General features: G+C 48.1%; 6 protein-coding genes across 6 annotated transcripts; 2 read left to right on the forward strand and 4 right to left on the reverse strand.

Annotated features, from left to right (window-relative positions):
* Positions 1-657: 657 nt before the first annotated feature.
* Positions 658-3030, reverse strand: medA (transcriptional regulator medA; the record flags this gene model as incomplete). The annotated part of the gene is made up of 3 exons (XM_056677480.1): positions 658-996; positions 1180-2669; positions 2739-3030. The coding sequence occupies 3 exons, from the start codon at positions 3028-3030 to the stop codon at positions 658-660; spliced, it is 2121 nt and encodes a 706-aa protein (XP_056532480.1).
* An 8459-nt stretch (positions 3031-11489) lies between these two features.
* On the reverse strand, positions 11490-12282 carry N7500_006337 (uncharacterized protein; the record flags this gene model as incomplete). The annotated part of the gene is made up of 3 exons (XM_056677481.1): positions 11490-11651; positions 11716-12084; positions 12151-12282. The coding sequence occupies 3 exons, from the start codon at positions 12280-12282 to the stop codon at positions 11490-11492; spliced, it is 663 nt and encodes a 220-aa protein (XP_056532481.1).
* Positions 12283-12564: 282 nt separating this feature from the next.
* Positions 12565-13728, reverse strand: N7500_006338 (putative alcohol dehydrogenase; the record flags this gene model as incomplete). Its single annotated transcript, XM_056677482.1, has 2 exons — positions 12565-12861; positions 12919-13728. The coding sequence occupies 2 exons, from the start codon at positions 13726-13728 to the stop codon at positions 12565-12567; spliced, it is 1107 nt and encodes a 368-aa protein (XP_056532482.1).
* Positions 13729-14805: 1077 nt separating this feature from the next.
* On the forward strand, positions 14806-15276 carry N7500_006339 (uncharacterized protein; the record flags this gene model as incomplete). Its single annotated transcript, XM_056677483.1, has 2 exons — positions 14806-14931; positions 14995-15276. 2 exons carry the CDS (start codon positions 14806-14808, stop codon positions 15274-15276), a joined length of 408 nt encoding a protein of 135 aa, XP_056532483.1.
* A 575-nt stretch (positions 15277-15851) lies between these two features.
* On the reverse strand, positions 15852-17030 carry N7500_006340 (uncharacterized protein; the record flags this gene model as incomplete). Its single annotated transcript, XM_056677484.1, has 1 exon — positions 15852-17030. The coding sequence occupies one exon, from the start codon at positions 17028-17030 to the stop codon at positions 15852-15854; it is 1179 nt and encodes a 392-aa protein (XP_056532484.1).
* Positions 17031-18024: 994 nt separating this feature from the next.
* N7500_006341 (uncharacterized protein) lies at positions 18025-18238 on the forward strand (the record flags this gene model as incomplete). Its single annotated transcript, XM_056677485.1, has 2 exons — positions 18025-18059; positions 18118-18238. Coding segments are annotated over 2 exons (156 nt in total), but the record flags the coding sequence as incomplete, so codon positions are not given.
* Between the last annotated feature and the right edge of the window lie 14 nt (positions 18239-18252).

Genomic DNA, 18252 nt, shown 5'->3' on the forward strand with positions numbered 1-18252 from the left:
GTGCCAGACGTCTTCGCCTAAGAACCCCGTCGAAAATGCACCAAAGAATTGGATAAAAGGGACAAAACCACCAATATTATCCAAGAACAAAACCCAAGTCTATCCCATTTCCAACCGAAAAGAACCCGCAAATGCAAAAGGAATGACAAGCAAGCGCCCGCTATGCTGAATGGTAGTACAAAGGCCCAGAATGTATGTTTTTTTGCGCGAAAAAGGGAGTGGAAGCCGCAATGCCCGACATGTAGAAGATGCAACCCAAAGAAGGAATGAACAAGACACCGTCTAGATGCGAGGGACAGGTCTCAAAGGGGAACCAAGTCCAAAATGTCAAGAAGGAAAATCGAAAACGAAAATGCAAAGGCCAAATTTTTGGGTGTATGGTTGGGGCATCAGGCATCGTAAAGTTGTAGTGTAAGGAGGGACATAAAATCATGAACAATGTGCGGGATGCAAGGTCTGGCAGATACAAGGGCCTTCGCTACCTTTTCAGGTTGGGAGAGACCTTGTGTGCGATGAGACGGCAGCCCGCTGTCTGGGCTTGGTAAGGAGTGACAGAGAAAAGAAAATCGTATCATCAAAAAAGGCGGAGGCGAAGTATGAAGAATAGAATGGAACGAGAACGCAGCAAGAGATCAGATGAAGGTTCAGCCAGGAGGATCAGTGGCCGCTATGGGCCGTGTCGTGCATGGAGTACACAGGATCCAGGTAGGTGTAGCATGCTCCATTTCCTGATGGACCGGTGTGGGGAGGATTGTGGCCGAGAGTGTGCATATCCCAAGATGGTCGCGGAGCCGGGGCTGCCAAAGCGTGAGCACTTTGGGGATGGCAGATGGCCGGGTAGGAGTATGCTCCCATAGATGTATAGGGTTGAGTCACTGCGATCATGGATCGAGGATCAGGGGCCGAGGCCATGTGGGAGGCGGAAGGGTCTGCCTGCGAATAGCTCTGTACTGGCATGCTAGTGTAGGTGGTGCCCGGACCAGCGTCGGAGATGGACTGGGGGAGTTGGCAGCGTGAGGCTCAGTACCGGAATCCGAACCAGTGCCATGGCTGGCGTGGCTGGTGTAGGTGGTCATTGGTGTGGGGAGAGCACTGGCGGTTGAGGAATAACTGGCAGACTGGGCGTAATACAGAGATTAGTAATTCGTCAAGATGAGCTGTGGAGTTTCAGGAACTTACGTATTTCCCAATGATCTTCTTCAAAGCGTGACCTAGAACCTTCCAAGGGAAGACCTTGACATCCTTCTCGATATTGCGAGGCTTGGGGGCAGGGAAACCCATAATAACCTTGAAGAACTCTTCGCTGTCAACCTTGGCCTTGGAGACGGTCAGGGGGCGGAAACCCTCCAAGTTGCGACGAATACGATTCTTCTCTTCAACAGTGAAGCGCACGGCCACGAGGGACTCAAGCAAATAGATAGTATCCACGCTAGTTACGTAGCACTCATTCTTGTCTTCCCATGAGATGCAGCTGATGCAGATACTGCTCGGGGCGCGATCCTCGGGAGTGACAGCCTTGAATTCGCCCTGAATAGTGCTACCAGTTTGCGAGCGGGTGAATTGGACCAGGCGGCGTTGACATGCGCGTTCTTCTTTTGACCAGCCTTGTGTCATACTATCGAGGTCACCGTTAAGCTTGAGGATGGCCTTGGTGGGATAGATGGCATAGGGGTTGAAGGCTGGGTTGTGGGACATGGTGTGCGTTTGTATGGTGGAGGTGCGGATCAAGGTGGGATTTGAAGTGTTACGCTGGGTGGGACCCTTGTGCTGAGGAACACCGTTTGTCAGGGCGAGACCTGAGTTGCGACCATCATTGCTCACAGGAACGAAGGATGGGCTCCAAGCTGGGGTGATAGGGGAGGGGGCACGGAGGGCGGGCTGGGGGGTGGCAGACACCGAGGAGTATTGGCCAGAGCCGGTCTGAGGAGATGATGCAGCGTGGTATGGTGCGACAAACCCGGCCATGGCTGGGAGGGGCTGCAAGTAGGGCGAGTAAGATGCAGACACAGAGCGGCTGTGATATCCATCGTGGTGCTCAACCTTGGGGATCACAGATCCGTTGTGTCGCTTGGCAGATGCCATAGGAACATCAGAGTATGAGGAGAATTTTCTCTTGCGGGAATCGGCTGATGGCGAAGGGTGGGAAACTTGTTCGTAAGTGTAAACACCAACCTGGAGAGAAGTTGCGGGACTGTCATCCTGGGTCTCCATTGAAACGGATAGAGGAACAGCAAAAGATGGAGATCCAGTGGACAAGAATGCTGGTACATCAGCGGAAAGCCCGTACTGGAACGCGGAGCCCTGGAATCCAAGGAAATGCGGGAGCGATTCACACTTCTTTGAGCCAAAAACCACGTACAAAGCTGCGTACGAGGAAGCGTGAAGGTCATAGGGGCACTGGATCTGGACCATCACCCTCGTTCCTTCACTTCCTCGCTGGGGGCTGTATGTCACAATTTCGGGTAGCTGACGGTGGCGTGCGCCCATCATGGGCGACTGAGATTCTTCGTACGAGCTAGCGTACTCGTTGGGCAGATATGGAACACAATCAGAGATCTGACTTGCCTGATCGGCCATGGGTGAGGGAACCATCGGGGTCGTCACATAAGGCGATTGACCGTAGTTCGAGTAAGAAGCGGCATCATGCAAAGATCGAGTGGAACCGTAGTCTGTGTGTGGTCTCAGCATACGGGCTGGTGCTAAATCCTGGCACACCAAGTTCTTCAAGTGCAACGTACCGATTATGGCGCCGGCAACGGGCTTCTGGAATGCAGACATGGACAAGATGGGCTCGGACTTGGCCCACAGGCCCTCTGAAAATGCACCGACAAACTGTGATTCTTCTGAGTCCGACAGATCCAACGACTCGCCGAGTATTAGAGGCGTTTGAAAATCCGGGTCGAACTGCGACGGAAGAAGAGACAAGGTCAGCGGGAAGGTTTCTTGCGCACACGGAAAAGATTGCAAGGGTTGAGAAGATTCAAACCGGATGAGCTGGGATTGGAACATCCAGGCAAAACATGCGGGCATCCACAAGGAAAGAAAGAGACAGGTCCAAGGGTTGGGACTTCTTACCAAAACACCGTGTGTCTTCGAATAAGCCAGCTTGAAGATGTTGCAGCAAGTGCAACGAGACAGAACCTTTTGAAGCGAATGACTGGGGATTTATTCCAAACGATTGTAGGTCGAAAAAGCACGAGCAAGAATGGAGAGCTCTCCGAGACAGAACGAGCGACAAGATGAAGCTGATGTTGGTCTCACAAAAAGGGCGGCAACAAAAGGCCTCGAATCACTATCCAGGAATAATTCACTAAGGCTGAGACTAGGAACGGCCGGCTGCAGAATTCGACTCAGATCTCGACAGTGGTGCCCAAAGGTTCATAAAGAGAAGCAGAGGAACCAGTCAAGAGAGGTCCAGGAAATGTCCACCGCCAATTGTGACGGGGAGAGCCGAGATTGGTTGGAAGACGAGAGCAACGAGCGTGGACTGGAGAGGTTTCTCTTTTCTTTATTTGCTTGATCCGCGAGATGTTTCGGGAAAACTTCCAGCAGATTGGGCCACAATGAACAAGATCAAGATGATAGGCTACTCAATTAATGAGTATACGAGACGGTTTTGAGACTATGAGAACCGGACCGGTGAATAGGGGGAATGAACTCACCGAGATGATTTGAAGTGAAGTAAAAAAGAAAGAAGCTCTGATGTGAGACCGGTGCTGTTGACCTTCCAAGATATGCAAGATCCGAGGGTCGTTAAACCTGAACAAGAGTCCAATCGTCAACAACAAACACTTGACAATAGCGGGACGGGGAAGCTATCCGACGGATTTGACATTATCGTCATTTCCTGTATAGTCCAGAGAGTACAAATTCCCTGCAAGGAGATCACACCCAAGATCAAGATCCCAAATAGGAAGTATGCAAGGCACGAGGGGACGCAAGTGAGACCGTGGGCAAAGGGAGGCACATCGATAACTAACCTTAAGCTGATGAACGGATCTGCTTGAATAGTTCCTTTCTGGTATCCAATATTTCCTAATGACTCTGAGACCCTTCCAAAGGCGAAATTCTGGGAAGTGGTCTTTAGCCGAGACAATCGAAGCGAATGAATTTCAATCTCCAGTCGGGGAGTATAGCGGCCAGTACACCAGAGAATCCTTTTTTTTTTTCTTGAACGTTGGAAGTTCGACTGAGACCGCGGAGCAAACGGGATCTACAGAGATATTGCGCAAACGGGCCAATAACCCTTAGATCCAAATTGGGGGGATATAAAAAGTCGGTTTAAGGCGGAAAAAAAGAATAAAATATTAATGAATCCCCGAAACGTAGCGAACGTGGTTCTCGTAAGCGGTAGCGAACGTGGTGAGCGAATGTGTGACTTAGACAGTCATAATAAATTTCAAAGGGGGATGGAAAGTGGGATGCAAGGAAGATGGGACCAGAAGGGTTAAGAGTAATGATTATATGGGGGATTATTATTAGCAGTCAAAGTACACACCTAAACTGTATAAGGGTTTATTTCGATTTACGATTTTCGATTTTTCTTTTTTTTTTTTAATCAGTAATTCATAATTCTGAATAATATAATAAACATTCTCTCGTAGACTAGTGGGAAATCCGTGGGGGATGCACAAGAAAAAACTTGGCAGTATTAAATTACCCTATGGGACTATGTACTAGTATGTATGAGAGAGTATGGGACTATGTATGGGACTAGAGTATACGTCGTACGGAGCATCGGACTAGAGTCTATGTATAACTTCTCACACGTATTCTCGAGTCTCTACCATGTTAGTATCCGAGATACCAGAACTTATGCTTTCCGGGCTGTCCGACTGAGATCCACCTATTTTCTATGATCTTTGACATAAATCTGCTATAACCTTGGAACTTAATCGAAAGCAGGAACGTGTGAAGTGCTCGGGGTAAACACCAATCTGGTCTACGCCGAAGAAAAATAAAAGTGGACCAATTCAACCTGGGAAAAAAGAAAAAAAGAACGAATTTCAATGAATTGATAGAAGGTAGGATATCCTCATGTTTTTTTTTCCCACTTGACTAAGCCACTTTCATTGTCTGTAACCTTCCAAGGTTGGGATGTCAAAGGTCCAATCAGGGATTGTGGCTATAACAAGTACTCGCTCCGAGCTCTCTTACTATATCCGCTGCCAATCAGCTTCACCGACAACCCTGTTATGTTTTTTTTGTATTTTTTTTCTCATCAGCAGCCTTCGGGTATCTTCTTCGAATCCGGAACCCTTTTTCGCATTTTCTAGTCCAATGATTCCCTGAGATGGAGAGTTGACTTTAAGCATCTCCTTACGCCGACCCTTGGGTATCCGAACCAAAGAGGAACACGAGGACCCTTCCCTCTCTATAGATCCTCGGATCAAGCATGATATGTCGTCATGCCGGTCAATATGATAATTCACATCTCCCCGACACGAGGCTGCATGTATGTGTCTTCCTCGTTGAGAATGCCCCAGATATTTCCCGAAGCTCTTGGGCTTCCTTGGGAAGCCATGAAGCTTACCATCATCTGACCAACCCCGAAGATCAAGTCCCCCAATCCCCCAAGCTAAGATTTTTTCCCAAAAACCCTCGGTCTATGTTTAGCACACCTTGCATTTTTCAGGTGACTCGGTGGCCTGACTATGCAAGGGTCCCAGGCTGTGATTGGTCGTCCGGTGCCTCTAGACCCGATCGGGTCTCGTGAACCCGAGCATCCGTGTTCCCTCGTAACAGGGCCGTTCCACTATCAGCTGGACATTTGGGTACTCTGCACTGTCACCTTATTCTATATATATTTAGACCTCTCCAGCATTTGGAATTACATGTACTTCATGTACGACATGTACCGGATTCCCATTCCAACGGCTCCCGGACCATGGGCTCCCCAGATCGCGCAAATTATCAATGCGCAGGAGATCATACAGAACGAATTACCCCCGAGTGCGTCAAGGTCTGCAGTTCCGTAACGTCAACCATGTTATTGTTACAGAGATGCAAATGCAGCTGCAGCTGCAGGTTGAACGTAGAATCCCAAAATGTCCGTCAGGATTATTTTCAATGGATATTTTTTCCAATTCCATCCATGGAGTCATACAAGGGTTCTAGGTATTCAGAAGCGTTGTTGGAAAGGTGATCGCTCAATGGGGACGTTGTTGAGTCCTAGAGAAAGAGACAGAAATAGACAGAAATAGAGATACGCTAAAGCCAAAGTCGGAGATAATAACGGTTCGGATGCACGAAGATTTCGTGCAGCTCTATGGAGGGATTCAAGGGATGAAAAACTTACGCGTTATCGATAAGACATGCAACTCCGCGATTTTGCCACGTTCAAGGCCTCCCGAGGTATGTGCAGTGGACACTTTGGATATTGAGAATACCGAGTCTCCCAAACTTCGGTAATGGGGCCCATCGGAACCATACAAAACGACAGTGGAGCGATCAGCAATCTGTCCATGAAGCTTCAGTCCGATCAGCGATCGCGTCTAAAACGGGTGTGAAAACGGGCTAAACGGGCTAAAATGGGGTTCAAAACGGGTTCTTCAGACATTAATTGTTACCTTCCTTGCTATTCGTTAGTTAATTCCCCTACCTACCTAGGTACCTACTGGTGCTGTCTGTACCCCGTACATGGAAAATCCACATGTGTTTTCATGTCCCTTTCCCAACCACCCACCCAACCACCCCAAATATCAACGTCAGAGCAAGGAGCACCTCATCCAAGGGACCAATCTATCTGAAATCCTCCCCCTGTAGAACTTCTAGTCAATGGATAATCTGGTGAGTTTGTAACGGAATTTCCCCAAGGAAACCCCAATCGGCGTTTGTATTTCCTAATCGGCTATTCTTCGGGAGGGACGTCAGTCCCCACAAAATCCCCAAGAGGAAAAATCGCGGAACGCGAAGAAAAAAAAGGTCCAAAAAAAATCAAAATATATTGACTCCAAGGACCAATCCCCTTATCAGCTCCGTCTCCTAGTTGTTTCAAGCAAATCATGTTTCCAATCCGTCAAGGGATCACATCCAAGCTTCAAAAAAAAGCGGACCACTCTATCCTCAGGGCTTCGGACCTGCAACCTTGTTTGAAGCCTGCTCCGTCATTACCGTACTCGACATTACTATTGGCAGGTGATGGTTCCATGCATATCCATTATTATATTATCGAAACGGGTAAGCATCCACTAGGGCTTCGGGCTCTCCGGTTCCTGCTTCTATCCTTTATTTTCCTATTGGCGAACCTTGAAAAAAAAAACCCCTTCCCCCGTGCCTATTATTAATTATTGATTTTAGACTCGGAATTATCTCGCGGACATAGATGCTTTGCATCCACGATCTCCCTTGTCTGCAGACGGGTTCAAAGGGTTGCAGGTTAGCTTGGCCCATACCCTTTCTAGGAAACATTTGAAATATGCAGGTACAACCGAACTATTGCCCGCACATCTACTCCGTATCCGTCAATATTATGTACGTGATCTCACCACTCGTGCCTGTATATGTGTGTGTGCCTGTCTTGCGTATGTGGGGACAAAAGTGCATATCGAGCACGGGTTGAGGAAGATTATTGGGATTATTGGGTAGGGATTTTCCTCGTCAATCCCTTCGAGGGAGAATTCCAAGGAGAAGATTGAGCAAAGACCTTGCTGCATAGTGGGATGAGATGGGGGTGCGGATCATGGGGAAACAAGACCCCTCGGTGTGAAACATCGTCAGAGACACTGACGGCTCTCTCTCTCTCTGTTTGCCCTGGTTCACCACCCTTACATTTTGTATCACGGGCTCCTGGCTCTGTTCGTGAAGGGGGAGACAAACGGCAATGATCCTCGGTGTTTTGGAACCCCGTGTCGATGGTGGATGGAAGATCACTGGCTAACTCTTGTCCACATGAGGGTTTTGTCTGCACCACAGTCGGAGGAATGTGAGGTGGACCCGCTTTAGGTTTCAGGACTGCTCGGCTGTTCACTTACATCCATGTCTGTTCTCAAGAGAGAAAAATCGGTGTCGAGTATCTTACCGAGCGAAGAGAAAGGATCTAGACTTGCTGTCGGTGTTGTATATCGCACCCTTGGACTTGGGTGGTAGAGTGACATCGGGTGTCACTCTCGTTCCATGATGGACGGGTGATCGAAAAAAAAAAACCGCAAATCACGACCTAGAATCAACTGCATGTCTTCGATGCGCTTTCCTTGTTTTTGTCCCCCTGCAACAAAGATCGTCACCTGCTGAGCAGGCTCATTCGTTGATGATCCTTCCATGGCGGCGGAATATGTGTACTCCTTCTCGTTAGCTCTATCCCCGCTGGCCACTCACGGATACAAAATCATACACCGGTGGGGACCGTCGGTGCTAGCCTCAACCTTCGTTGGCTCCTGCTCAAGAGAAAAGTCGTTAGCAGCAGAGTACTCCATACCGCCCGCGCTTCCGGGGAATGAACGCTAATAGGGTTCGACACCTTCCACTACGGTACTTAGCTGCTCCAGTGAGAGGTCAACGGTTTCAGCCACGGATCGAACAGTTGACAGTGCTGGCGGGCTATGCCGCCTCGGATGGTATGGTCCAAGCTGCCACCGGTACTCTGTACTCCGTATTTGCCCGCACTGTCTCTCTTCTCCGGTAGTAGCCTTGATACTGTGTCAATGACACACCCGTGGTGAAAAAAAAGTGATCGCATCGACTTACGATCAAAACTGACCGCAGCAAATAGGGCTTGCCTTTGCCTTTGAGATCGGGGTTTGCCACGGTTCTAATTTTGCGTTCAGACGGGAAAGAGAAAAGAGGGTTGGCTAAAATAGATGTCTCCATACGAGATCAGCCATGTCTCTTCCCGCACTATCTGAATCGAAGCCACTTATGTCGAGCTCGTATGTTTCAGTGTGGAGAGAATAAAAAGGATTGCGAAGCCTGTATTCATTTTCAGAGGTTCTTTGATGTAGAATATCTTCAACACGACCAGGGAAGAAACCGCCCCAACTCTAACCCTGTTGATCTTACACCGACTTGGTTGTTCTCCACTGCTTTCACGTTTCCCTGCATCTACTCCGTGTGGTAGCCAGCTTTACAGAGTATCTGGGGCGCTTTAGTAGTATATCTTAGCTGCTCTCGTGGGTTTGATGCGAGATCCCGTGTCTTTAGAGTTTTGCTTTTTTTTTTTGTTATCTCTCCCCGTACCAAATATCTATAGGTGAAACAATATCGACGTTGGATTTTTTTAGCAGTCTGAAGACAGTCGCGCGTTTTTGGAATGTATAGCTCTTTGAATTCTTTGAGTGGTCTAGACGAGTCAGGGGCTGCGAAACAGATCCTTATGACGATCCATTTCGGATAAGAAGCTTGGGCGTAATCTCGGATCAGATAGGTACCTAAGGACCATAGCTTTTCGGTATCGCGATATTCTATTTAAGTATTAAGTGGGAGATAAGAGCAGATTCAACTTATTTTATGTCAATTTGATCAAAAAATGGGGTCCGGAATTACCGTAGAAGTAAATATATATGTTGCATATCGGTGTTGTGAACCAAAGTATATATCACGACAACCTCAGGAAAAGTGGTCCGTACACCCTTCGACTATTTCACAGGTCATAACAACATTCAAAACCGATCAATGCGATCGCTCCAATCAAGTCACGGATCGAAACCATCGAAGTCAAAGTATGGTTTCAGGTTGATGGAACCGCGATTGACTCTACCAAACCTGTAGTGGGACCTATAAAACGTTCTCGAAACTCCGTACCTAGGCTCCGTATTTAGGGGTGTATAAGGTGTCAGCCCAAACTTTAACCTCAGGCTAAAGAAAAGAACCTTTAATAGTCATTTATATGGAACGTTGACTCTATATACTTATACATACTCCGTACTGATATCTAGGAATATCTGGAGTGGAGCTCGGAATCGAAAATCAAATTTCACGGGTCTTCGGGACCCATGATTCCCGACAAATTTCCCTTTTCGCATTTTGGCAGTTCCGCCCAAACTTCGCCTCCCTGATTCCTGGTCAAATATCGGACCCTATGTCAGGTTATGTCGGACCCGACTATAATCAGATTCATGACTTCAACGTGGTCTAGTGTCCGGAGAAATTCCATCCACTTTTTTCCTTTCCCAGCCGAAAGGTGGATGTTATGAACACATTATTCCGGTAATGCCAAGGTAGGCAGCAACCATTTTGGGCTGGTAGTTTACCGGTATTTCCGCGCTTAGAAACCACTGACCTTTGCTTAGTCTATCTCGGTACCGTCTATCTAACATAAATTCATGTACAAAATATATACAATGTACGACTTCAAATATATTCTGATATACATAAGCGCCCTACAGGGGACAGTTCTTGGCGAGGCACCAGCGCAACCCTCGTGGATCGTTTTTCAGGGTCTACCAGCCCCAACTCACCTGACTCGGCTATCTTCCGAAGGGTCTTGCTCTTTGGTCGGATTTTTTTTTTTTTTACTTTTGCTTATTTTAGGGCATTTGGCGACCTAGGCTTAGACATGTATCCGTTCTTTCGGTCGCACTGCTACTGTACCCTTTCAAGGTTGTTAGGTTCTCCATGGAAATGTAGATTTTGGCGGATTATGGATATGTGGTGCGCAAATTTACTATTCCTGGGGTTCTTTTTTAGCGGCATCTTTTTTGGGATATAATCCAGTGGATACACGTTGAAGGAGTGATGGAAAGATATACCGCTTAGGGTTGTCTCACTCTCTAGTTCGCACTTAGCAATTAGTATCAAGCTTATTATATTGTACTCGTAAAAAGGAGCTATTATTAGCGAGCGGAAACTTTATGGTGTAACTGCTATGATATTGACTAACTCATTAACTGCGTCATGCAGCATGCGGGATGATATAGGGTTCTCGAGATCGTGGACGTGGGGTGTATCGCATGATTGCAAATTGCTTAGTGTTTGCTGCTCGACCGTTGGATTGTTCAGCCATCCGACCAGAAGGACGGGACTAAGTGCCAGCCACATCAGAAGGCTTGACCCGTTTGACATCTAGACTGTGGTTTCTGGATCAGAGAATACTAACTGTGGTGGGTAGGTGGCTTATGATCTGATGCAACGGTGGTAATATGTTGCTAGATAGGCTGGATGTACTCCGTATATATGTACACGCATTGTTAGCCGTCAAAATGAAGCTGAAACATTATCTGCTAGTTCTCGCTTAAAGCGAATTTGAGAGAATATGACCCAAAAACAGGCACTGCGTTCTGACACGTCAAAGATAATAATAGGCCTGGTACCTACATGGAGAGCTGAGATGAGACACGGTGAAACCGCACACCGCAGAATGAGACCAAAACACAGAGCGATGACCCACAAACCTCTAGCAAGAGGATATCTCTAAACGACGAAGCAATATTATATCCACAAAACAATCCCCTTTGGATGCTTGGCTCACAGCCACAGGGAAGGAAAGAAAAAACGTGACATGACGTGACGAGACGAGACGGGGCAGAATGATGAGGTCAATCCTTTAGAATCCCCTAGAAGATGGAGGCGCTCTCCTGGACACTGCGGTCATAGCAGACGGGGAAAAGCTTAGACCAGAATCCATACAGTTCCGGTCTGTCGTCCCGCACCTCGATCAGCCATTTGGCGAATGCAAACTCGGTCTGGAAGGGATTTGGGCTTCGATAGGGAGCAACCTGATCCAGGTTAGACGGAGACTAGGTCAAGGTACGTGGAATCAAGACCACGGTCATAACCCACCTCTGAGTACCGTTGCAGAGCCTGATGATACTTCTCCGACAGACCCAGTTTACGAAGAGTCGGCATCCGGATTGCCTTTGCCGCGATGCTGTATGCATGATTGAGATTTTCGCGTTCGGCAAATGAGAATTCTCCGATCACGACGCCACCCGGTAGCTTCTTGTGCTGATGGGCGTGAGCAACCTCGATAAGACGGGTGAGCATGTCGGCTTCCCAGTTCTCGAAAAGAGGATGGCGAAACTCTTTGATGTGTCGCTGGAGCAGCCACAGTTCACGCTTCAGGCGGATTGTATTGGCTTGCAGCTTTGCGAGCCTTCGTTCGATGTGCTTGTTGAGAGTTTGAAGTGCATAGTGAGTGGCATCAAAGGACTATATTGACTGTCAGTATCAACAGGACCAGTTCATAGGGTCGATATTTTCCCGGCGTGGCAATACCTCGAAACTACCTTCGTCGCACGAATCCTCTAACACACGGAGGGAGTCCGACACACGAGGCACGCGGCGTATTTCACGAGAAACGGAGCGAGAGATTTGTCGGGCGGGAATACGGTCCTTCTTGGAGTTCATGATGGGGTTGAAACTGGAAATGAAAGGAAGAATTTGTTATACAATGAGCGGGTTCGAGATTCGGTTACTCGGTTGGATTTCTAATAAAAGATGATGGGGGTGATATGTTGCAAATGCATAGAGGTCATGATGTGGTGATAGGTGAAGTGAGCCGGCCGAGGGGGAAGGTACGAAGAACACTCGCAGTTGCTGCAGGATATCTCCATTGGCATGTATCAGGTGTATACATGTAGACGGCCATACCGGCGCCGTGAATCCTCGGGAATCGTCACAAGAATATGTTCACAGCTTACTGCCCGAAGACTTGCCAAACTCAATCACTAATTTGCCGAACTGTGTGCCTTTTTTCATGTCTTCAAATAGCCCGTCAATTGCGGACAGGTCATCTAGCTCAGTCTGCAGAACTCGCGACACTATAGGGCGAATCTTCTTAGCATTGATGAACTCAACCATCTCCTTGAACTCCTTCCGGGAGCCCATTGTGGAACCGCGAACGTCAATGTTCTTAAGGACTGCAGCCATCGTAAATGGCATCTTAGGAGACACAGTCATTCCATAGACAGAGAGGACGCCGCCGGCCTGGAAGTGTGAGCGACTTCATCCATAATTGAGCGTATGTCCTGGTGTGGCACTCACCTTGAGCAACTTGACAGATTTCTCAATAGAATCACCACCGGCACCATCAATGATGGCATCAAAGTTCTTCTTCCCAGCTGGAAGCATACTCAGTAGCTTTTTTTCCCATCCATCTTCCTTATAGCTAACACCACCGGTCGCGCCCAGTTCAATAGCCTTCTGAATCTTCTCTTGGCTCGAGCTCGTCACAAAGACATGTGCACCTCTAGCAACAGCAAACCGCAGTACCATCAGAGCCACACCACCACCAATGCCAGTAACCAGGACAGCAGCACCATCCCCTGAGTTTTTCTCACCAGCCTTGGTAATTAAAGCTCTCCAGCCCGTCAAGCCTGTCAAGGGCAGGGCTGCAGCCTCCGCATCAGAGAGATGCTCAGGGGCCTCCTCAACCTCCGAGTAATCAATAGTAATATATTCCTGCAATGTACCCTTATCAAGAACCTTGGTGCCTCCCATAATCCGTTGTCCAGCGGGGTCCTCCGGTCCATCGGGTGAATCCTTCCAGCCAGCACCGGGGCTCAAGATCACCCGCTTGCCTTGCCATTTTTCTGGACTGGGGACGTTCGGGCCAGCACCGACAACATGACCAACTCCGTCGGCGAGCAAGGGCACATCAAAGGACACGCCAGGGTAGAGATGTTGGCGGATGAAGAGGTCGCGGTGGTTGAGCGCGGCAGCAGTCAGTTTCACCAGTAGCTCACCCCCTTGCGGGGAAGGCTTGGGCACAGTGCGTAGGGAGAGCGGGTAGTAGACTTGGCCTGGCTTGCCAGGCTTGCCGTCAATTGGGGATATGTAAATTGCTTTAGACATCTTAGATATATATAAGAATGAAGTTAGTCAAAATCAATTGACCTTGAAAGTCCGGACGCTTGTGCGGGGATGTTTAAATGCTTATCGATATTCTAATCGATAGCCGAGGTTCCCCCAGGTCGAATTGCGCGTCTGGGGCCGAATGTCCGAGACCACATGTTGGATTATCAATGGACATTGCGAATCAGCTGTACTATCTGAGTTAGTTTAGAATCCAAAGTCGAGCTGAAACAAACGTATGACGAAAACAACGAGATATAGTACGTTCGTCTATCGCTAGAAAGCACGGGGTGTTTGGGTTGTCGCTACTGAATATATATAGTGACCTTTGCGAATATATATTGTAGCTTTAAACAGCAACTCAACGCAGCTGATAAACAGGAACCCAAACCAATCATCACAGCGAGAGTAGAAAGCTCAACCTTTCTCAATTGAGTATACTTCTGTGAATTAGGTACGGGGCACAAGATATGGCCGGCAACGGAATATCAAGAACCATTGATCAAAACTGCGAAAAGATCACGCGTATATAGTAGATCCTCCTTGTGGCTTCTGTGCCCAGTGTTTTTTTTATGGCCAGAAACGAAGGCATTCACAATCATATGAATGAGCTAGGCTGACGTCCAGGTCTAGTCTGTGAGTCGGATAAGTTTGTGGTAGGCGTATCGAGCGACACTATGCATGACCCTAGTTGATAATAAGCATTCTTTGTTAGGTGAAAAGGGATATTGGACCATGAGATACTAGCTTATAGATTACTTTATACTCTTTGGCTTAGCAGCTCATAGACAGCGACTCATCGGATGCGCAATATTAGAGGCGGGAATGGGACTGGTGACTCGTATATATGGTAGGAGATCAAACGCAACGACTTAGCGGCAACACTTAGCGACGACATCAGCGATGCAACGACTCAGCAACCTCTATAAGAACACAGCCGTTTGTTCCTCTCTTCGTCCTCTCTTCTTTCCTCTTCTCTCTTACCACTTCCATCCCGTTGACTGCTTTGATCAAACCAAAATAACCTATCAACTGTTTATCAACTTTCTCTATCAACTTGCAGTTATCCCACCAACAATGGCGCCAAAAAGGACTGACACCAAGGCTCGCTCTGCCGTTCGCAAGCCCCAGGCTACCACCTGTAACTTCAAAGATGAAGACACGATGCTCATCTGGAAGGCTTTTAAGCTGACCAACAAGGAAGTAATATCACCCCGCCCTCAGTTCTATAGATTGCACAGCATATTGAGCTTACATTAATGGTAGATCAGCCTCACTGCTCTAGCTGAGGACCTTAACCTCAATGTTGGTGCCGCTCGCATGCGATGGACCCGACTCAAGACCCGACTCGAGGCCTTCGAGAAAAAGGCAAACGAAAACAAGACTGCCGCTGACGCTGCTGCGGATACTGCCATTTCTGCCACTGACTCCACCTCTGTCCCTGCCTCTGTCTCTACCTCTGTACCTGCACCTGTCGATACCACCATGGAGGGTGTGGATGACCCCGAGGAGGCTAAGGGTGCCAGCGATGATGAGGATGAGAAGTGAGCACCTTGACGACTGGTTTTCTGTGCCTTTGTTTGTGGAACGCTTTGAGGAGACGAGATTTTCGTGTTGTACCTTACTTCCAAATTAAAACAAGGGTTTTTTTGATGATCTCAATTGAGATGAGTAGTGAAAGCAAAATGGAGTGAAAATGAAATGGCTACAATAATCTTTCTGTAGGCGACAATGAAACTCATGCCATCGTCATGAAGCTATTGACCACGTAATTGAGGGGGCCCACGCCTCGACCCCTGAAGCAGAGACGACAATAGTGCCAAAGGAAACATCGGATTTGAAGGTTTCATCACATCAAATCAATTTTTCTATAAAGCTAGAGCTGAACGAGTATCCCAATCAATACCCCCGAGAGCGCAAGTTAGACGGACGAAAAAAAGAGAACAAAGAGCTTTCCTGGACCTCTGACTCGGAAAAGACAGTCTTCCAGACAAGAATCTCCATATATAGGATTGGCATCCCAGCCCCAAGAGGTCGCATAGCGAGAAAAATAAAGAAAGAAAGCAGCAAAAGAAGGCAACATGGGTCGTCCTTCCATTGAAGTGGAATACAGAAAGCCTTGTTTATTTCCTCCCGCACACCCAGCCGAGACCACACTCGAATCTCGGACGACAGCGGTGATGGTAAACACAAAACGACTCGTCCACATCCCTATCATGGTCATGCATGGCTTGAATAGAGGTCTCAGAAGCAGTGTCGTCATAATAGCCAGAATCATCAGCATGGTACCCATCCATGTAGAAACAGGTACAATGCTGAACATCAGGCCTGGGTGATGTAATCTTCGGGGACGGCGCTGGGCTTTGGGGGAGGCACTTGCTTTGGAGGAGAAGCAGACCTTCTGCAAGTGCATTTTGGCTCTGATTTTTCCTGCGAGCTGTAACGGGACTTGTCACTCGACCGGGGGAGCGTGTCGGAGTTCGCGTCAGTCTCGGCACCGGAGACGGTGCAGGTATCGAAGCTCGGCAATTTTCCGGGTGACTTTCGCAATAAGACGCCTTGGGACAATGGTAGTAGTGGACTACTGGGCTGGGGCGTGGTGCTGTCGTGAATGACGCACGCGGGGAGTTGTACCTCTGATCTGCTATGACAGGTGTAGTGAGAGGGGATGCGTGGACCTCGCATTGGCATTTCTCCACCTGAGGATGATGCTCTGGTTCGCGCTGGGGGATGCGGCGACCGCTGCGGCGTCTTCTGGGAGGATCGTAGTCTGAAAAATCACTGCTGTTTGGCGTGGTAGGACGTGTATTGTTGGAGCGACGCTCGCGTCTCATTGAGTGACGGCTACCGTAGCGTTTTGTGGTTGATTCAGAGCTCGAATGTTCACTGCTGCTGGGCGTAATAGGACGTGATTCGTGCGAATGACATTCACACCGATACTTGCAGGTGCAAATTACTTTCTCCACCTGCGGAGAGAACTCGCGCTCGCGTCTGATAGCATGGCATCCTCCGCAACATTGTATGATCTCATAAAGAGATGAGTCGGTGTTGCTGGGGGATGGGGAGCGTGTCCCGTGAGGGTGAGCCTCGCATCTATTGCTGCAGGAGCAAGGTGCCTTTTCTGGACTGGGAGATGGCGACGGGCATCGACTGTGGGCACAAATCTCCCTCTCAGGTCCGTAGCGAACTAGCCTGATTCGGCCGCCTCGAGAGCGTCTCTTCTCCATTGGCTCGCCAGCGAAGTACCAGCCAAAATCTGTATCGTTGGATTTAGATTGACCAGTGACTCTGGACCGCCTCATCTTCTTTGATCAAAGACGATATGAACTTGGATATCGGAAGCCACGAGAGAGAGAGAAGGAGCTTTGTTATGCAAGAAAGTCTATAGCTCAGAGAAACTTGACTGAATTGTCTTGAAGCAAAAGGAATGTAAAGAGGAAATTGCCGGCGAAGGGAATGTCGCTTTTATAGAGTCTTGATGACATCCGTGAAGCTCCAAGACTGAGCCCATCATATCAATTTGGGCTGAACCGTTCATTGTGTCGTTTGATGTTGTCTCTGTGTTACACTTTTAGAGCGAGCAAACCTCAGAAAGCATTGTAGTTGTATAATGAATCAAGTCAAAGGGCAAACAGGGGGAAAGTAGAGGTCAAAGGGCAATACAATGATCCAGCCCTATCCACAGGGACAGCAGATAATGGGATTCTTAACCCAACCGGATTCCAGCCCAAATCTCAAGATATTAAGACCGTTGAATCTATCTTTTTAAGACACATGTTTGCCCAGCATTGTAGAGGTTGGGCAACAAAAGGTAGATGTATTTCAACCCCCTTTGCATCTGTGGAACGTCTATGGAGTAGGTGCTCTCCTTTGTTCTAAGAAGCCCAATCCAATCCCTAACTTACAAGGTGAACTGCTTGAAAGCAGATGAACACCCAATCAAAAGGGGAGCGTGGTTATTGTGGGGAATACAGGTCTATCCTGTTGTTTCCACAAATCTCTGCTTGCGTCAAGCCACCTAACTGCATACGTATTTGCTATCTCTGGTCTTCAAAGTTGACAAAAGAGTAAAAGTCTGAGTCAAAGCTCGTGTAGATTATTTGGAGACTCTCTTCACATCTTTTATACACCGTCTCTTGTTTATGCTACACAAAGTTGGGCAGAACGGTGTAAAGCAAGGTATCAGGTACATTGGGCAGAGTATGAAGACACAGTGTTGTGCGTGTATCGGATACCTGCTCTTGGCGGTATGTAATTGTGATTCCAACAAATGCGCTGTAATCATCTCTCTTAGGCGGCAAATCACGCGACCACTATGAGTCCCATACCGGGTATTTACCGCAAGGCACGCGTATTGCCACGGCCACCGCTTAATCATTTTTGCTCCAGGAAACTTCCCAAGCGAAATCGAAACTCGATCTCTCTCTTTCTCGACCTTGTTAGTCTGGCGCTCGCATATCTGCATTACCTCTCTTACAGCTCTCCACTTCTTCGATTGACTAGCTCCTAGCTGTCATCCTCCAA

This window comes from Penicillium coprophilum (genome assembly GCF_028826855.1).
Source record: "Penicillium coprophilum strain IBT 35676 chromosome Unknown utg000004l_segment0_segment0, whole genome shotgun sequence".
Taxonomy (NCBI): Eukaryota; Fungi; Ascomycota; class Eurotiomycetes; order Eurotiales; family Aspergillaceae; genus Penicillium; species Penicillium coprophilum.